At 34.9% G+C, this 20,990-nt stretch overlaps 2 protein-coding genes across 2 annotated transcripts; both read right to left on the bottom strand.

Moving 5' to 3' along the window:
- Positions 1-496: 496 nt before the first annotated feature.
- Positions 497-1,396, bottom strand: LOC129255087 (uncharacterized). The gene has a single exon (XM_054893642.2). It carries the CDS (start codon positions 1,394-1,396, stop codon positions 497-499), a length of 900 nt encoding a protein of 299 aa, XP_054749617.2.
- A 5,123-nt stretch (positions 1,397-6,519) lies between these two features.
- Positions 6,520-11,966, bottom strand: LOC129281312 (E3 ubiquitin-protein ligase TRIM45-like). Its single transcript, XM_064113132.1, has 2 exons — positions 11,188-11,966; positions 6,520-9,718 (listed from the first exon to the last, which is right to left on the bottom strand). Exons 1-2 carry the CDS (start codon positions 11,815-11,817, stop codon positions 8,456-8,458), a joined length of 1,893 nt encoding a protein of 630 aa, XP_063969202.1. The 5' UTR covers positions 11,818-11,966; the 3' UTR covers positions 6,520-8,455.
- Between the last annotated feature and the right edge of the window lie 9,024 nt (positions 11,967-20,990).

Genomic DNA, 20,990 nt, shown 5'->3' with positions numbered 1-20,990 from the left:
TCTGGAGCAAGACGACGAGGGCGCGCTGCCGCGGGCGGGCCTCGAGTTGGGATGTGATGCGTGGTAGTATGTTTCACTTCTGAGTGCTTGTAAACCGGTCGTGTGATATCCGGATACTGACGGAGAATGGAGTGAAATCGCTCCGATGTGTCATGTTGAACATACATCGGGCTAATAGTACCAGTATATGAACCACATCCCTGGACTGTAAGAGTGGTTTTGGTGTCTATCAATCGGCGGTGTTTGATATCCACCAACAGTCCAAATTGGTCAAGAAAATCGGCACCCAAAATCGGCGTAGGTATGTCTGTCACAACAAATATCCAGCGGAAAACACGCCGTAAACCGAGATCAAGTGTGAAAGACTTTTGTCCGAAAGTCTTGATTGGTGATCGATTTACAGCCTGTAGTTGGATACTTGTCGCGTCAACCCTAGCCGGTTTTCCCAATTTTGAATGAGGGAAAATGCTCACCTCAGCACCTGTTTTAGTCGCCGCTATTCCTTGGCGGGGTCGTTTCCCTGGGCCTGTCTTGCTGAGAAAGAGCAAGGACTAATGCACTTTTGAGCACTGCTCCCATATTTCCAGTGATACCAGCACTGGGCACCTGCATGCTGTTCACTGCGATGCGGGCTGCGCGAAACTGATTGTGGGCGCTTAATCGAGTCCTTCGACTTGCGCTGTCGACTGCGACCTCTCTCGCGGTTATCCAGCATGGAGCAGGTTAATGCTCGAACTTGCATTGTGAGCTGGTCCACCTGTGCAGAGAGCTGGTCGACTTTAGTTTCGTGCGTGGGGAGTGGAGGGGGTTGTGATGGCGCCAACTTTGATTGAATGTTTGAAATGCTAGTTGGGCCGGCAACTTCGACAATTTTGTCCGCTAGCGACGCTAAGTCCACCAAACTCACCCCATCGCTTGATGCGGCTAGGATGACCTGCACGTTGGTGGGCAAGCGTTGCAAAAATAATTGCCGAAAAATTGAATCCTCCATTGTGCTCGTCCCCATCAATTGCTGCATCCGCCGGAGGAGTTGCGATGGCGACTTGTCTCCGAGCTCCTCTCCTGACAGCAGCCGATTGAGGCGCGTCTGCTCGGAGACGGTCGTTCGCTTGACCAATGCAGCTTTTAATTTTTGATACGGGTTGTCACCCGGGATAGCAGTAATGATATCCCTCACCTCCATAGCTACCTCTTGTTGTAGTGAGGCAACTACATAATTGAATTTAGTGATTTCGGCGGTAATACCCTTCGTGTGAAATTGGGCCTCCACCTGAACGAACCAAATTTCTGGGTCGTTTGCCCAGAATGGTGGGAGCTTATTGCTCACCGGAGCAATAGGGGGTGATACTGGAGAAAGATTAGATTCAGGAGTAGAGGAAACATTAGGAGTAGTCATGTTGTAGAGTAAAGAAAAAAAATTGAGAAGTAGAAAGGAAACAAAAATAGTGAAGTGAGAAGCAAGAATAGCGAAGTGAGAGAAATGAATAAAGGGCGATAAAAGAAAATTAAGGATTCAGGATCACGTCGGGGTCACCAGTTTAGGAAATTGGCAAAGCCGATCTCCTAATATTTATATAAAAGTTAGATCCTACCTTAATTCTTGCTCTCCAGAGGATAGAATGTGGTCCAGCCGCTCAGAATCTCAGGTAAATTGCACAAATCCGTGAATAGAAATATATACACTTCACAATTTCAAATACAGTAGATAAAGGGACAGATGTCACAAAATGTCTCGCGAAGTAATGAGCTCATTAAATATGCAGATAATATAGACTTCAAAGGAGTGGAAGTGACGGTAAGGAATAAGATTGGAAAATGCAGAGAAATAATTAAGTATAAGTTGATCCTCCACAAGATTTGATTCAATCCTCACTAGCAGCTGGATGAGATGGTCAGCATGAGTGGACAGGACGAAGGCAGAGAGTAGAGTGATGATGTGGTAGAGAAAACAAGTTGTTTTTACCAACATCAGAAAAGATGAGACAAAGAAATAAGCGCCAAAAAGAGGGCAAAACACAGTTGAGAAGAACAAAGAGGAGAGAAGCAGACTGTGAGAAAAGCAAACATGCAAGCATCTCTGTAGTGATGTTGTATACCTGCAAGTTCATTGCAATAAACAAGGAACAATGAAGGATGTTTGCTCCAAGTCTAGGAACAAAAGAAAGGTTGTTTCTCAATATAAGAATGTGTTTGCCAAGTAGATTTGGACAGAAAATGAGTTGGCTTGCTCTGTGAATGTACAGTATTGTAGTACATACACATGGCGTGAACAAGTGAGAATATATGAAATTGGAAATAAAAGAAAGAATTTATATACATATACAGAATGTTGAAATATAAATGAAAATATATACAAGGAAAGAATATATAGATGTAGATATATAAAAAGATATAGTCAAGTCACTACACAATCATCACAAAACATATCTTTGTTCTCTTGTTTGTGGATGGAGCATTTCTCAAATTGATGACCAATGCTGACCTTCCCTTCGATGACATCCTCCATGGAGACAATCTCGTGACCCTCAAACAGACTAAGACGTTGATGACATTGAATGCATTTATCACACATGTAGTTATTACATGTTCTGCAAAAGGAGACAGCGTCTTCTTAAAACTTGCAAGCTGTGCATTTATGGTTCATTTCTAGAACAGAATTCATCCCTCCACACTTGGCGTGGTAATCGTCTACGAATCCGTTAATGGAGACATTGAGGCGGAGATCGTCGACACGGTTGGCAGACAACTTGGTGATCTCCCTGCAGAGAGGGCAGACCATGTGGTCAATGTCCTGGTGGGTTAGATCATACTTCTTTAGACACTTTCGACAGAAAGTGTGTCCGCACATCAGGATCGTCGGTTCATCAAAAATATCAAGACATAGCGGACATATCAGGTTCTGTGAAGAACTAGAGGCTTTCTCTATTTCAATCTTTTCAGCCATTACTATATATAAACTCTAGAGAAAACTATTTCAACGAAACTGGGTAGCTGTAAGAGATATCTACTCGTGACACCATGATATACACGTACACATAAATGTATTATTATGCACGTTGTGAAATGACTGTGTGTGCGAAACTCATACTACAATAGCAAGCTGTGATATATTACAATAAAAGATCGTCTGCCAGAGTATAGTTCAACCAAACTATAAATAGAACTGGTTTTTCCCAGCTACCTTTGAACTTGATGGAAACATTTGGCATCTTATCGAGAGAGGGCGTACTAGATTTATCAATTTTTTTATCATTGATAGAACACTGTACAATGCTGTTTACTGTATGAATCGTATTGTTTGAACAGTTTAAACAAGTGTGTAAAATCTTAATTATTACAATATATATATATATATATATATTGTATATTGATTTCTCAATAAATTAAGCCTAATTGTTAATGTTCACTGTACACAGTCAACAGCATTCTGTCAATTTAAGTCAGCGTTTTTACTGTAAGGGGATCTTCAAATTGGTAAACCTGCTTTAAAGTTGCTGGTTTTGTCTTCAACTCCCAATTTGTTTGTATACTTAGTATCTTATATTTCCCTTTAATTTCTCATATTTCTGATTTCCTCCAAGTTTAAGATTTCAAACTCTTTTTTAATATGTTTAAGCTTTTTAAACAACTTCTGTGAAATTCTTATAGCACAGCGTATTATAAATGTTTTTTAACATAATTTCCATAATCCATACTGTGTATGAGTTTCCTTCCCCCTATCTCTCTTTCTATTCCCCCCCTCACATCTTTTCTACATCCCTCTTCCCATATCTGAATTTACTATTCATTAGTATGCTTCCATTTTACATCTTGCCCTCTATCGCATCTCCTTTAGTTCCCAACCTCTACCTCTTAAACCCCCTCCCTTCTTTCTTTCAATCTCCATTTCTTTTACCCTTCCTGGAACATCAACTGTATTTATAATACTATATACACAAAAACTGTGGTGTTAACCGGTGTACATAGACGACCACACCAGTTATTTCACACCGGTGTTAAATTGGTAGTGTTAGTTTTACACCCATAGGTGTTATTACAACACCTATGGTTGTTACATTTACACTATTTGGTGTTATGTTCAATCTCTAGGGTGTTATTTTAACACCTCAGGGTGTGGTCCTCTATTAACACCAATTGGTGTCAGTTTTAACACCACAGTTTTTACAGTGTACCTTCTGCTCACTGAGTGAATGTAACAGGGAAAATAATAATAATAAAACGATATAACCAGGGGCGGGGTTAGGGGGAGTGGGCGACAGCCCCCTACGATTTTTCAAGTAGTGAAAAAGATGAGGAAAAAATGGAAGTAAAGGGAAGAGAAGAGAATAAAAATAGAGAGATCTGGACCAGGTACCTATACAATATAATTCAAAATAGAAAATATGTGACGTCACATTTAGGTCGTATCGCTCACCTCCACCCTCTCTCATCAAAATATCCTGGCGCCTGCCCTGATTATATCATTAAAATTGAAATACATGAAAAAAAGTGAGTGGAAAGTAATCGATTGGTTTAGAAATGTAAACTGTCGATTTTATTTTATTTTATTCTTTCGTACATTCGACTTCTCCGTCGCTCAATTCCCCTCTCACTCATATATGATAATGAAATTAGTCACTTTACACACATACACACACACACATATATATATATATATATACAGCTTTAGATTTTTATTGGCTACATCATATAAGGCCATAATGATCGAAATAAATTTGTGTATTTCACAGATGGAAATCAGTCAGCGTGTATGAAGAGATATAATAAACAAACTTGATAGTTATGTCGTTAAAAACGTGTCATATAATTATGTAAAATATGATTTGGCAAAATAGGAAAGCCATTTTGGTGACTTGAATAATTTCCGTCCGATTCGTCAAACTCGAAAAAGGGGAAATCTAAGCTAATAAATTTCCAAACTATAATAGACAACAATAGATTGACGCAAACTGTTGGTATTATAATTCATATCAGAGAACGGTGGGTAAAATGATATGCACCCTACTTTGATGTACTGTTCTCTTTCTTTTTTTCTTTTCTTTTTCAAATCGACCGATTAATTAGATTTGAGATGTTTGAGAGTTATTCATTCTTTGTTTTTAAAAATACAACAAAGTACCCTCAGAGTACATTGTAAAAATACCACAAAGAGTTCAATGCTAATAATAGTATACATATATAAAACAAACTCGGATGAAAGGAAATTGAGGTGAATAAAAGTGACTTTGGATAATAAACTAAATTAAACAGAACGGAGGGGCTTGCCACGAAAAAGCACATGCTTGTATGAGAAACAAACCCCTGTGTCTTAGTTACGATATATGTATTTTACAAAATCAGTTTACAATAGAGAGATGGATGACGACACCCATTGAAAATATTTATGTAAATATCATAAGTTAAAACGAATGACGTACAAAAATGAATTATGAAAATATAATATCCGCGGGAGAGAAACATTATGCCAGTGCAGGCAGCGAATAGTAGAACAAACATATTTAGAAACCATATTATAAAACTAAACATTTGTTTTATTCACTCACTTTAAATCCGTCTTCGTCATCATGCCAATATGGTATAAGCAATAAAATGTCAAACTCAATATTTCACATGACACAGAACAAAATACCGAACATAATGACTTGTAGACTAACTTGCCAGAAATCCATTTCCAAACGACAAAAACCTTAATACTTTAATAAACCTTAATACAAATAACTTTATTTACCAAACTGAATTAAAAAAAAACAAAAAAACAACTTACAATTCAAATGCTTTCGAATAAGTAACCAAAGAAATGGAAATGTCATTATGTAAGTGTGCATGTGCGCGCGCATCTAAAATTAGAGTTTATCAGGTTCATATAAATACAGTGTTCAAACTACACAACATAGAGAGAATAAAATAATAATGTACATTTGAATAATTATATTTATATACATGCAAGACATGTCAATGCAACATTTAGCAAGTAATCAATTTAGAAAAGCGAATATCAAATTAGTGCATTGATTCATTTTAACTACTATTCAATGCTTCACTATCAGCGTACATCATGTTATCATTACCTTTGAAAAAAGGACCTTATAGTATGTCAGATACATCATCTTATATTACATAATTTACAATATAATAAATTCATATTGAATAAATATATTTTAAAATTCATTTAATGTTTTATTTTCGGAGGATTATGTATTCTTATATTACATTTAAAAAATGACCTTATATCATGGCACAACACATCATCTTGTATTACATAATTAACAATAGAATATGTTCATATTGAATCAATATATTTCAATAAAAAGTGTTTCATTATCGGACTATTATGTTATCCTTACATTATATTTAAAGGAAGACCTTATACAATATAGTATGTCACAACACATCATGTTCTTTTACAATATATACAGTACTTATCATTCTATCGCGTCTTCAGTAAATACAACAACAAAGAAAGTAATCGCTTTCTCCTTTTATTTTTGTTATTATTTATTCTTCCTTTTGTTTGCTGGACAACTGTATGTATGTTCTTTTGTATTTGTTTTCTTTTTATCAACTTTTTTCAAGCAATAATATTACAACTGGTTTTCTCAAGAAAAAATATCTTATTTATAATCTTTGGATAGAATCAATTTCCAAGAGATACATTCGCTTCAGGGAGGTGGAAAAAATTATTTTATCCATCTCTATGATTCTCATGTTGTTCGTAGAGCATGTCCGGATTCTCTCGAAAGAGGGCGTTATGAAACAAGCGGCAATTTATAAACTCGTAGTCCGCTATTCATCATTTTTATATTGAGAAATTTAATAAAATACACCGTGCCATAATGGCATGATGTAACCCACATTTTCTTATGTTTTATAAGAAAACCTTTGTTCAAAATATCTTGATTTTTATTGATTTCAATGATGCTCAAAATATTCTTTTTTATGATTCATTGATTAAATTGTTTTATATCATGAAAATTGTAATATTTTTCTTTTTTGGAAACATTACAGGCACTGTCTGCTTTATTCATTTATCAATCTAACATATTAAAAAAAGGAAAAAAGAACGTATCATATTGCGCAATGAATGAAAATACATATCATAATGTGCATTGTATGAAAATATTAAGGTCTTAATAATTACTTATTCCTTGTTATATTATGATGTACTGAATTCTGAATAAAGGCAAAACAACAACAGCAAAACAAACCAGGTTATTTGATACATAATGATGCCCTCGTAAAATTGGGATATGTTAAAATCGTATAATTTGTTGCTGTTGTTTATATCATACAATCATTCAGTAAGGCGTTTTATTATAAAATAAATATAATAATGTTCCTGTAAGTAATATTTCATAAAAAGAAAATAATTATGTATAAATCGGTTTGTGAGGACTATACATTCCACACAAATAGAAATATAGGCCTATTCAGATTAATGGGTTTATGGTCGAATAGGAAAGAATTCAACTGATATCCGTAATTATTAGGCCTTTTCTTCACATCATAACACTGGACAGGACATTTTCAGATTTCGAGATTGTATTGACGTATCTCCACAACAAATAGGCTGACTTGCAAGAACACATCAAATCGATTGTAAACATTTCCACACAGACAAATCTTGACACTCACAAATATAGAGTTCGTTTTATATAATAGTCCTTTGTCGAATTCAAATAAACAAATAAGCATTTATTTTCTTCCATTTCAAAACATTTTTCCATTAATATTAATTCATATAAAAATCTAATTGTTACGAAGAATATAAATATGTACATGTTGGGTTTAAAGAAGAAGGCGTATACCCTAAAAGCCGAGGCTTGTGGCGGGATACGCCTAAGACAAAAATACAATACAATAAACAATACAAAGGAAAGGGCAGAGAAAAGAAAAAAAGAAAGAATTGTCTATAACCATTATAACAGAGACCCGAAAATATTAAACGCTAGCTTAATTACACCAGTTAAATGACAACAAAAGTACTACGCTTTAAAAACGCTGTTTAAAATGTTAAACACGTTGTTTAAGCTCGTCTCTCTAACAACTACTGTTTAAACTTTTTAAACATCTGTCTATTTTTAATACAACTTTCAACTTTTTAAACAAGTTGTTTAAAATGTTTAAATAATTACAAAAAGAAGTTTAAACAACTTGTTATAAGAGTGGCAGGCTTAAACAACGTAATTATCTTTTTTCTACTGTGTGGTTAATTCAGATTCACGAAATAATTAAAAATAATGGTCTTTTGATATTCCAGTTTCAATGATGAAATTATTTTATGTGTATGAACGTTTTTTCGATTCGTGTTAAAATTTCTGTGTATATACACATCACTAAATGTAAACAAATTCAGAAAGGTGTTTATTAACATATTGGATTCTCATTTCAGATACACTATAAATAATCGCACAAAAAGTAATAGTTCATGTTAAACACACTAGTGAGATACTCTTTATTACAGCAATACCTTGATGAAATATAACTTATTGTTACAAGCAAAAGCGAGTAGGTCCGGAGAGAGGGAAACCAAGTAACACCAATAATCACCCAATGTCATATTAAGTGCTTTGAACTCGACTCTTTCCTTCAGGTTCAGACCATCGAGATCATAGAGCCTGATCACCACCTTGCAACCCATACGATCAACACTCGCTACATACACCCTGTCCTGCTCATCCACGGCAGCATACAGGTAGACATCCTTTGGAGCTTGTAGAGACTCACCAGCATTCCCATCCCTGTCATAGACCGTCACCACCCTTGGATTGAGGAAATTACAAGAACTGGTGACGATCAAACCCGACCTGGTGGATGATACCTGCCATGTCTTGTGCTTTGTTGGAACAGTGTGTTTGAGAGTGGATCCAGTCGGGTCATAGATGTAGACTTTGTTTGCACCGTTAGCAATGAGGATCTCATTTGATGGACTTCTGTTCAGTGTGAGATAATAACCAGTCCCACTCACGTTAATTGTTGCTTTCCTGGAGCCATTGGTAGAATACACGTGTGCTTCTGTATTACCAGTTGAGACACATAAAGCACTGTACCGTTGAATCACAATATCATTATAACCCACGTCATGTGGTATGTTTGTATACTGCTCCGTTCCACCAGCTGTATCAATGATATCAATACCTCGTGCACTACTCCCATATACGATGGCCACACTGGTATGACTGTAAGCTGTCATTCCAATCATTTTTCCCCGTAGATCTATACACTTAATGATTTCTAACTTGGGATCTGATCCTGAGATGAACCCGAGGTCAAGACGAGATTTATCTCCAGGATTCAATCTCTTCTCCTGTGCTTTCTTTGCAATAACTTCCGCAGTAGTGCGATTGGTAACGTCTTTCAGCATAGCTTCTAGCTCATTACAAAGCAAATTATGAGCGGACAGACTATCTGTCTCAAGATGACCCAGTCTGTCATTATCTACCAATGTAATCGAACTACAAATGCTCTTGATCCTCTGTCGATCCTTGGACTTTAGGATGTTGAGATCATCCTCGAAACTTCGCTTCAATTCATTTATTTGCTCGATGAGATCTTGAAGATTTCCTTCCAGCTCTTTAACCTTGATGCTGTAAGCCTGGCTGACATCATCTAGTAGTTTCTGCATGGCAGTGTGTACCTCATGACGTTGTAATTCTATATTCTGAATGTTCTTTTCCAGCTCAGCTTTCTTAGCTGCACATTGCTTGGCAAGCTCTGTCACCTGTAAAGTTCGAGAAAGTAAAAAAGTAGTAACTGTTTGCCGTCAAAGAATCATTCACGTAAACATGGTAAATGTAGTTTCTATATTTAGAAAAAAATCAATAAATATACCTATTATAATGTCTGACTTGTATATACACCCGGGAAGTTGTATCAATTTCTCCGATCTCTATTCTGGACGGGGGGGGGGGGGGGGGGGTGGGCGGATAGGGATGCAACGAAGGATATGAGGGACAGTTATTATCATTATTATCATTATATGAGTGATCATATTACTATTGTTATATTATCTTTATTAATTATACTTTTAATTATGATTATTACCATTATTATTATAGTTAATATAGATCTTGCTAAAATTGATAACAGTATCATTATTACCATAACTACCACTTTTATTATTATTTCTAATTATCATCATCATTATTGTCATTGTTATTATATATATCATTATCATCATTAGCAGTATAGACCTAAACGGTGTGAATAAAAAAAACATTGACACCTCATAAGTCGCCAATTTAAGGGGAAAATATCTCATGAAAGTATAATCATTATATTTGAAAAAAGTATAGCCTTCTTCCAAGTATTTTGATTCCATAATTAAGTGGCATGTCTTCACGCTTAGATAATCAGTTGGTATTCTTTGCAGTGTAAAGTTTGATTCGCGCCAAAGTCAGGCATGACTGCTATGAATAAATCCATATGCCAATGATTTCATAATCCTACATGAGATAGTAGACATAATTGCCGTGGAATAGTTTTGACAGCGGGGGCTGATCCGAGGGTAAATTGCCAATTCGTCCACTCATCACATGGTCTACCTTCATTTAGTCTAATGCCATCAACATTTTGTCTAAAAACCATTTGGTCCAATAGCCATTTGGTCCAATCATCACTTCATCTAATCACCATTCCGTCTAACAACAAGTTGGTCTAATGACCATTTTCTTTTCATTAATTTTGCACAAATAACACTTTAGTTTAATTAGACCAAATGTTATATACATACATACATACATAACAGGTACTTATATAGCTCTTTACCAAATATATGATCAAAGCGTATATGCACTAAATGGCTATTGGACCAACTGGTTATTAAACGGAATAGCATTTGACTAAATAAAAGTAGACCATCTGGTGAGTAGACGAACATATGATAGACCAAATGGTAGTAGACGAAATGACGAATTGGTATTAGACGAATTGGCAAAAATGTAACATTTCACAATAAGATTGTCATTTTAGTTTTTTGTACACATTTACTGAAAAAAAAATCGAAGGTCTATGAGTATACCCCAACTTGTTCTGCGTCCCCTAGATGAGGAGGGAGGACGAGGAGGTCAGGGTCATTAAAAGAATAGCTAGTATCATCATCTTTTTCTCCTTCAGCGGCACAATCTACATCAGTATCTTCTCAAAATATTATTTTTCTACTTAATATCAATTTTTTTGGATGACCATTACCTTTCGCCTCAACTCATGCTCGAAGTCAGACTGGTTCTTGATGTTATGGACCTTATGACCAACGACCACGCACCTGAGACAGACACGGACCTTGCAATCATCACAAAACATATCTTTGTTCTCTTGTTTGTGGATGGAGCATTTCTCAAATTGATGACCAATGCTGACCTTCCCTTCGATGACATCCTCCACGGAGACAATCTCGTGATCTTCAAAGAGGGTCATGCACTGGTGAGATTGTAAACATTTATCACATATGTAGTTATTACATGTTATGCAGAAGGAGACAGCGTCTTGCTGAAACTTGCAACCAGTACATTTGGTACACATCTCAAGGACAGCATTCATCCCTCCACACTTGGCGTGGTAGTCGTCTACGAATCCGTTGATGGAGACATTGAGGCGGAGATCGTCGACACGGTTGGCAGACAACTTGGTGATCTCCCTGCAGAGAGGACAGACCATGTGGTCAATGTCCTGGTGGGTCAGATCATATTTCTTGAGACACTTACGACAGAAAGTGTGTCCACACCTCAGGATCGTCGGTTCATCAAAAATATCAAGACATAGCGGGCATATCAGGTTTTGTGAAGAACTAGAGGCTTTCTCAATTTCAATCTTTTCAGCCATTGCTATATAAACTCTAGAGACAAACTATTTCAACGAAACTGAGTACTACTTAGTTGTGAGAGATAGCTACGAGTAAAAACTTGGTATATACGTGCACGGTCGTGAACTGACTGTGTGCGCGGAACTCCTATTACAATATGACTTTGTGCACATTAATAAAGAATGAGGAAGCTGCGATATAATACAATAGCATAATAGTATAATTATTAATAGAACTGGTTTTTCCCAGCTACCTTTGAACTTCATGGAACCATTTGTCATCTTATCGATAGAGGGCGTACTATATTTATCAATTTTTGGATCATTGACATGATTGAGAGATACACGTACTGTATTATCTCTACACAGTAAAAACACTGTACAAAGTTACATGAATCATATTGTTCAAACAAGTGTGTAAAATCAACAAAGTTTATTTTTCTATATTGATTTATCAATAAATTAAGCCTGATTTTTTTTTATAATGTTGAACAAAATTTCTGTAATGTACTTGTATATATAATTAACAGCATTGCGTCAATTGCGCCACGAGCGTCTCTGGACGGTGTGTGCGCTCAATAAGACATCACTACTACTATTATTATTATTATCATTAAATCAAGATCACTCGTTTTGCTGTAATGGGATCCTCAAATTGGTAAACTTGCTTCAAAGTTGCTGATTTAAGGACTTCTTCTCTCCATTTGTTTGTATACAGAGTATCATACTTTTTCTTTATTTTCTCATATTTCTGATTTCTCCCCTCTTGTTTAAAATTGCAGCTGTTAACCTGCCACATTAATTTGTGTTGAAAAAATACGTAATTTTCTTTATTTGAGATGATGCAGAAAATCCTTGCTTGGTATCCACAGACACAACACAAGAAATATATTTTTGGAATGCATTTATTGGTGGAATTATATAAAGAGAAAATGAATTATTACGACTGCATAGATATAGTTTCAAATTGTGTCCATTGCACGCTAGGGGTTAAACAATTATTGTATAACCGTTAAACAAGTACTATAAGATTCATATATAGACAGTGTACATTGTTAGAAAATGTATCCTTAAAATAAAAGAGGTTCCTGCAGCAGAGTCTCGAGAACACCCGTAATCTTTACCAGATTGCGTAATCTTACATTATATCATGTAAAATTACAGGAAATTGGTATTTGGTGTATGGAACCTTACAAATTTCCTTAAATTAAAACACCCTTTTCCCCTTTTTTAACAGACAGACCTGTTCTGTTATATTGCATAAAAAAATCATGTTTTATGAATTTACAGAATGATTCTGTTATTGCTTTCTGCAAAATCTTCTTTTTTCTGTAAATCAGGGTTTTTTTCAACACAGTGTATAATTATAATTTTTTTAAACAAACATTTTTACTATGTATGGATTATCGATCCCAGTCGGGGTCATGATATAGCTCCCTTTAATATCAAACAAATCTCTACTTAAAATGCGTTCTTAATTTTTTCAAAGGCTCGTGATAATCATGCATTCAGACAAAATGATAATGAAAATACTATATATCTGCAGCTTTTCACTTACTCATGTACTCTATTTGGAAGGATAAGGAATTTTAAATTCCTTCCCCATTATTTTACTATTATGATCTTCATTTCATTTCTTCATTTCATTTATTTCATTTTCAACAAAATATAAATCAAATAAATACAATCATAACAAGTCAACATCATAAAAAATATACCAATGTCATAAAATCAACGTTATAAGGATATATTATAAGAAAGTTATATACAAAATAATCATGTGTAAAGGATTTGTGATTTATATTTTGTGAAAATGGAGGATCACACTAAAAAGCAAAGCTTGTATATTGTGGACTCCTCAAAATATGACAAGCAAGAAATGAATGTTATATATACAAATCAAAATAGAACCATGATTGCCAACAGGAGACATCATTAAAAGAAAATATCAAATATAAAAAAACTCAGGAATGAGAAACTATAGAAAGAAAGCGGATGAATGAGAGAGAGAGAGGGGGGAGAGGAAAGGGGGGGGGGGTGAGGAATGAACGTGAAAATTGCATATGAACTATACAGAGAGAGGAGTGTAGACAAACAGAAGCAAAGTAGCGAATGAGTGAAAAGGGACGGTGAATAAAGATAAAAATCTGTGATGATGTATTTTTTAGACGTGATTATAGGATTTCAGGAAGAAAGATTTTAACTTTCTTGTAAAAGTGTACAGAGAGGGGGAATTTTTAAAGTCGTTATGAAGGGAATTCCAAAATTTTGGGCCTTCATAAATGAAAGTATTTTTGGCTTTGAACGTCCTGAAAAGCGGTAAATGGAATTCATCTGATTGCCTAGTTGGGTATTTATGAATGCTCTCATTTTTATGAAACATGTCATGAAAAACAATAGGCAAATCATTGCTATTATATTGATACATAAACTGACCTAGTTGAAATGAATATAAATCCTTAATTTTTAAAATCTTGTTTTCGAAAAATAAAGAATTAGTATGAGAGCGTATTGGAGCATTGCAAATAATCCGGATAACCTTCTTTTGCAGTATAACAATCTTTTCTATCAATGTTTGATGGGTATTACCCAAAATCAAGAGACCGTAATTCAGGTATGACAAAATCAATGACGAATAAAGCATTAATAATGCGGATTGTGGTAAAAGAAATTTCATTCTATTGATAACACCAATATTTCTTGATATAGTTTTACATACATTGTTAATATGCATTTTCCATGTAAGATGGTTATCAACTATATAACCCAAAAAAATTTAGTATGAGAAACCTGTTTTAATGGTGTGTTGTTTAGAATTATATCTGAAGGTAATGAATCTAAAGAGTTGCTAAATAGCATGTAATTTGTCTTTTGTAAATTAAGTGAAAGTTTGTTCGCATGTATCCAATGTGATATACTTGATAACTCAGTATTAACTGTATCAACTAAAATATTTGGATATTTATGTGAAAAGAAAATATTGGTATCATCAAAATCAGTTGGTATTATTTGATTTACGCCAAAGTTAGGCATTACTGCAATGAATGAATCCGTATGCCAATGATGTCATAATCCCACATGTGATAGTAAACATATTTGTAAATTCCTTCAATGAAATCAACTTGAGAATTGATACTTTAAAGTCGTTATCAAACAATTAATGTAAATTATTTATAACGTATTCTGAAATGGATTTTGATGGAACTATTATAATGGGTTATGACATCACTGACATATGGAGTAATCTATTGCAGCCATGTCTTACTTTGGCGCAAATCAAATTTTACATCAATTCAAATAAGAATAAAAGAATACCTCCTGATTATCAAAGCGTCCACATAAATAACGTATTAAGTTACCTGGGAGAAAATATTATTTCAGGCCATATATGATTATGTAAATGGCGTATATTTTCGTAAAAATAGGGATTTATGACGTGTCATTTTTTGTTTACTCACGCAGTAATTATAACACGGGGCCGTGGCATTGTTTTGACAGCGGATGCTGATCCGAGTAGGGGTGGAGGTGGGGCATGTAACATTTCACAATAAGATCGTCATTTTATTTTTTTACACATTTACTGAAAAAAAAATCAAAGGCGTATAAGTTTCATACCCCAACTGGTTCTGCTTCCCCTAGATGAGAGGAGGGGGGGGGGGGGAGGAGGTCAGGGGTATCAGTAAAATATAAGCTAGCATATCATCATCCTTTTCTTCTCCTTCAGCGGCACAATCTACATCAGCATCTTCTTTAAAATATTTTTCTTAACTTTATATCACAATTGTTAAATGACCATTACCTTTCGCCTCAATTCCTGCTCGAAGTCAGACTGGTTCTTGATGGTATGGACCTTATGACCAACGACCACGCATCTGAGACAGACACGGACCTTGCAACTTGGTGATCTCCCTGCAGAGAGGACAGACCATGTGGTCAATGTCCTGGTGGGTCAGATCATATTTCTTGAGACACTTTCGACAGAAAGTGTGTCCGCACGTCAGGATCGTTGGTTAATCAAAAATATCAAGACATATAGCGGACATATCAGGTTCTGTGAAGAACTAGAGGCTTTCTCAATTTCAATCTTTTCAGCCATTGCTATATAAACTCTAGAGTCAAACTGCTACAACGAAAGTGAGTTGTTGTGAGAGATAGTTCCGAGATAACTACTAGTTACACCACGATATAAACCTCTCAAAAAAAGTTTGGAAATCTGTGTTTGGCCATTAGCTTCTCCGTACTCCCAATTTTAAACAATGCATATTTTACATCATTCGAAAGATAATTTAATTTTCTTTAAAATGATACCATGCTTGTTATGATTATGTCATCACGAAAACAGCAAGATTCAAATGTGTTGGATGAGGTATGAATTGAAAAGCTGTAAAACGAGCAAAAACGGTTTGGAAATCTGAGTTTGACCATTCCTTTCTCCCAGCTCCCAATATTGCACAATGCATATTTGATATCATTCAAAAGATCATTTAATTCTCTTTAAGATGATACCATGCTTGTACAGTTATGATCATGCCATCACGAAAAGAGCAGGATTCCAAAGTGTTGGATGCGGTCTGAATCGAAAAGCTGCAAAACGAGCAGAAATAGTCATAAAGGGTCAATACAGAACATGGTTCTTTTGTCTGTGTCAGTAGAGATGAAAATCCATTCAAACCAAGCCCCTGCTTCTGTAGTGATGGTTCTGTGAGATACATGTAATATGGTTTGTGTCGTTGTTTGAAATACCCATGCATGTTTGTTTGTTATGTTTTTGCTTGTGCAGAGGTGTGTTTGATTCCATGTTAATGTTGATGTTAATGTGCATGAAAACAAGTAAAAGAAATTACTGAAAAACTCGCTCATCACCACGGAAAAAAGAACAGTGACTTTCAATTTGCGTCATTTTGCAACTTTTGAATTTTGACCTTGCCCCACATTTCAAGGCACTGCACCTCCATGTGAATGATAATCATATCATATAGGATATCATTTTAAAGAAAATTAAATGATATATTCATTGATATAAATTACACATTGAGGAATTATCGGTAAAAGTGAAAAGAAAACCGCTGAGAAACTCACTCATCACCACGGAAAAAAGAACAGTGACTTTCAATACTGTGCCATTTTGCAGCTTTTGAATTTTGACCTTGCCCCACATTTCAAGGCACTGCACCTCCATGTGAACCATAATCATATCATGTAGGGTATCATCTTAAATAGAATTAAATGATCTATCCATTGATATTAATAACATATTGATATTTACTAAAACCGAAGAAGGATTATCGATCAAAGTCAGATTTCCAAACTTTTTATGAGGAGTTTACATGAACATATTTCATGCACGTTGTGAAATGACTGTGTGTGCGATATGACAATTTGACTTTGTGTATACATCAATAAAGAATGAGGGAGCTGTTATATAACAAAAGAAGATCGTCTGCCAGAGTATAGTTTAGCCAAACTATAAATAGAACTGGTTTTTCCCATCTACCTTTGAACTTGATCGAAGCATTAGTCATCTTATCGATAGAGGGTGTATTATTATATTTATCCATTTTTGGATCATTGAGAGATACTCGTACTGTATTATCTCTATACAGTAAAAACAATGTAAAAGGCTGTTAACTATATTGTTTGTTTGTTTGTTTATTTATTATCCGATTATTAAAAAACATGAAATATATATTACATAAATACATAACATAAATGGAATTAATAGAAATAAACAAAATGAATTGCAAATGAATAAAATAATCGAAAGGATTGCCCATTTCAGAGTTATTGACATAAATTACTCTGGTCTTCCATGAATCTTATTGTTCAAAAAGTTTAAACAAGTGTTTAAAATCTTAACCAACAAAAATATATTTTCTTTATTGATATCTCAATGAATTCAGCATGATTGTTTAAAACGTGTAATGTATACAGTCAACAGTCAACAACAGTGTAATGTGTACAGTCAACAGCATTGTGTAAAAATTAAGGCAGCAGTTTTGAGGGGATCCTCAAATTGGCAAACTTGCTTCAAAGTTGCTGATTAACTCTCTTTTTGTTTGTACACAAAGTATCATAACTTTTCGTTTAATTTCTCATATCTCTGACCCCCCCCCCTCATTTTTAAGATTTCAAACACTTGTTTAATATGTTTAAATGGTTTTAAACAACTAAATTCTGTGAAGTTCATAATACATAGTAAACACCGTATTATAAATGTTTTTAAACACAATTTCCATGATCCATACTGATTATCAATCCCAGTCCGGGTCATGATGTAGCTCCCTATAATATCAGACATTTTCTTTTTCTTACTTAAATGCTTTCTTAAATATACTTCCAATATTTATCAAAGCGTCTTGAAATTAATTCGCAAAACAACTTTTTAAAAGGCTCATGATAAACATACAAAATAATATCTGTAGCTTTTGATATACTCTGTGTGGAAGGATGAGGAATTTTAAATTCCTTTTACGTTATTTTTCGACAATGATCCCCTTTAAAAGGGAGAAAATAAGGAAATAGCTAGGTTAACATGTAGAGGAAACGAATAGATAAACCTTAATATGGCTTACATTGATTGTTAGGAAGCAGGGTCATTAAAAAAATGGATAAAAAATAGTTATTAGACCTTATTTTTTCAAACATGGGCCACCTCAGTGGCTGCTATTCAGTTTTATATGAGAAATGGGCAATTGCCCTTCCCATTTAAAGGGGGATATTGTGAAAACTTAACACTTTTCCGAAAATCTGATCCAAATTTACTAAAATAATAATCCACTTAATCCTTTTTTTACCATTCAAACTCAAAATGTTCCTCTATAACTACTAGTGATTACTCAGTTACTTTAATCCATCACTTTCAGGATTCTCAACAAAAAATCACCTGTTCCCTCCTGAAAAAACAACACTGTGTAGGATGAACTAAGACCCTCGTTGAAAATTTGTGACTTGCCCCCCCCCAAAAAAAAAAATACACCCTCCCCCCCCCCATCCAGACCTGCTTCCATTTCGCCCGTTTGTATCATTCCTTTCTGTCATTATCTAGGTCTTTGTATTTCATTCCTATATCTCTATTTCTCGAAATGATTGTAACATTTCTCATACTTTCTTGATGTCATATGCCTTCGAATACAATAAGATATTTCAGAATTCCATGCACAAAGCTGAACAATGCTGAATTGGTTACTAAATTTGAACAATAAGTGGTTATTACATTTTCACGCCATGTCATCAGTTCCAAGGAATATCTTCTTCATCCCTTTTCATTGATCAACTCGTTCTTCCCCGTCCCTAAGCCCCTAATTTCAGGCGCAAGTTCTTGAAAACCCTCATTTCATGTTAAATTCCAGTTCCCAACGTACCCCCATTTGCAGAGTGCAATCTCGTCCTTAATCGCCTTTTTGAGTACCCCGGTTCCACGTTTCTATTACATTATTTTTAAAGTACAAAACGAAGCATGATAAAAGTAAAAATCAAGACGTCACTCTTTCTTTTTACCGAAGGGACCAGTAGATATGTTTTAGACACCAGAGCACCGAGGTAACTTCGTCGAAAACCCAAGACACACATGGCTCTGGAAACAATTTTATTTTACTGGGGGTGCTGATGTAAATTTGACAAGCAAAAACAAAACAAATAAAACCCAACAACAGGGGTTTCACTACAAAATGACGATTATTCTGGTCCAGAGCACAGATATATGCCAAGCCAAAAAATAATGATAATAATAATAATAATGATGATGATGATAATAATAAAGGATTGCACTACAAAATATCGGTGCTTTTGGTTACATTTCGACACTCTTTAACACCAAACAGATTTCCAGGGGTACTATCAAGCGAGGGAGCGTAGCGACCTAGCTAAAAATTCACATTTTCAAAACGCTTGAGAGTTGTTCATCTATTATTATGAATCAGGGGCTGATTAGTGTTACAGATGTAGATGAGGGCATTTAACGATAATGGAGGGGGGGGGGGTGTATAGTACTGGATAGGCAGGAAATAGTTTTGCGGCAAACATATCGATTTGCCTTGCCCAATTATTTTGACAGATCGAAAATGTTAAGAATCCATTGCAAAAATGTATTTGACGAACAACTGAAACCGCTATAAATCCATCAGACTTAACATGAAAATACTATTAAACATATAAAACTAAACTTTTCGGTGAGCATCACTTGCAAAATTCTGCATTATAATTTGGCGCGCAGAGCTCCCCGAAATATTTTGGACATTGTCTTTACCCCCTCTCGCCATCCAAAACATGGGTTAGCACTATACTGACTCTGAACTATATGTTTTCATTAAGTTACGCCTCTATGGGAGTATATAACGACAGAGACATTTCCTAAAGAAAAATATCCTAACGAATGACAAAAATTCGGAGCGCTTTGACAAAACACGACAGGTCTAGAGTTTAAACTTCAATTTTATGGCATTTCGTGGTTCAAGTGATCTATTCAAATCATTTTACTTTCAGCCTGGAATGGGCCCCTTTAAACCGAATAGTAAGAAGCTGGAGCATAATTGGTTTTTTTTTTCAAAATCTCGTTGGGTACACTGTTATTTTTGTTCAAATCCTGAGCTTAAAGGGATGCTCCGGGCTGAAAATAATATGATTCAAACAGATAAAGAAAAATCAGACAAACAAAACACTGAAAATTTGATCAAAATCGGAACGAATAACAAAGTTATGTCATTTTAAAGATTTGCATTATTCCGGTGAAACAATTCCAGGCATGTCTTCATGAATATTCAATGAGCAAATTGATGTCATATCCCCACTTGTTCTTTCGTAGTTTATTATACAGTTATATGAAATTAGGTTTATTCCCATTTTTCTACCAAGAACTGAACAATTTGGATTGACAACTGATTTAGTGCATTGGAAATTCATTGCTGTAACTTATTTCATTATAGAGGAGACATAATATTCACACATGTATGAAAAAAATAAACAAATATGATTTCATGTAATAACATAAGAAATAGGAAAGTGAGGATGTGACATCATCAACCAACCTAATGGATATTCATGATGACGTGCATTTACCTATTTTGTTCACAAAATAATGCTAAACTTTAAAATTCAATAACTTCGCTGTTTGTTATCATATTTTGATGAAATTTTCAGCATTTTGCTCTGTGAATTTAAAATCTATTTTTTTAAATAAATATTTTCAGCACAGAGTA

Source organism: Lytechinus pictus, chromosome 18 (genome assembly GCF_037042905.1).
Source record: "Lytechinus pictus isolate F3 Inbred chromosome 18, Lp3.0, whole genome shotgun sequence".
NCBI lineage: Eukaryota > Metazoa > Echinodermata > Echinoidea > Temnopleuroida > Toxopneustidae > Lytechinus > Lytechinus pictus.
The sequence above is the reverse complement of the archived record's forward strand: the minus strand, read 5'-3'. Positions and strand labels throughout refer to the sequence as shown.

Excerpts from the sequence above, each read along its gene's own strand:
- LOC129255087 (XM_054893642.2), bottom strand. The coding sequence starts at position 1,396 with ATGACTACTCCTAATGTTTCCTCTACTCCTGAATCTAATCTTTCTCCA.
- LOC129281312 (XM_064113132.1), bottom strand. The coding sequence starts at position 11,817 with ATGGCTGAAAAGATTGAAATTGAGAAAGCCTCTAGTTCTTCACAAAAC. Across the intron at positions 9,719-11,187 it reads AGCATGAGTTGAGGCGAAAG|GTGACAGAGCTTGCCAAGCA; the intron begins GTAATGGTCATC and ends CGAACTTTACAG.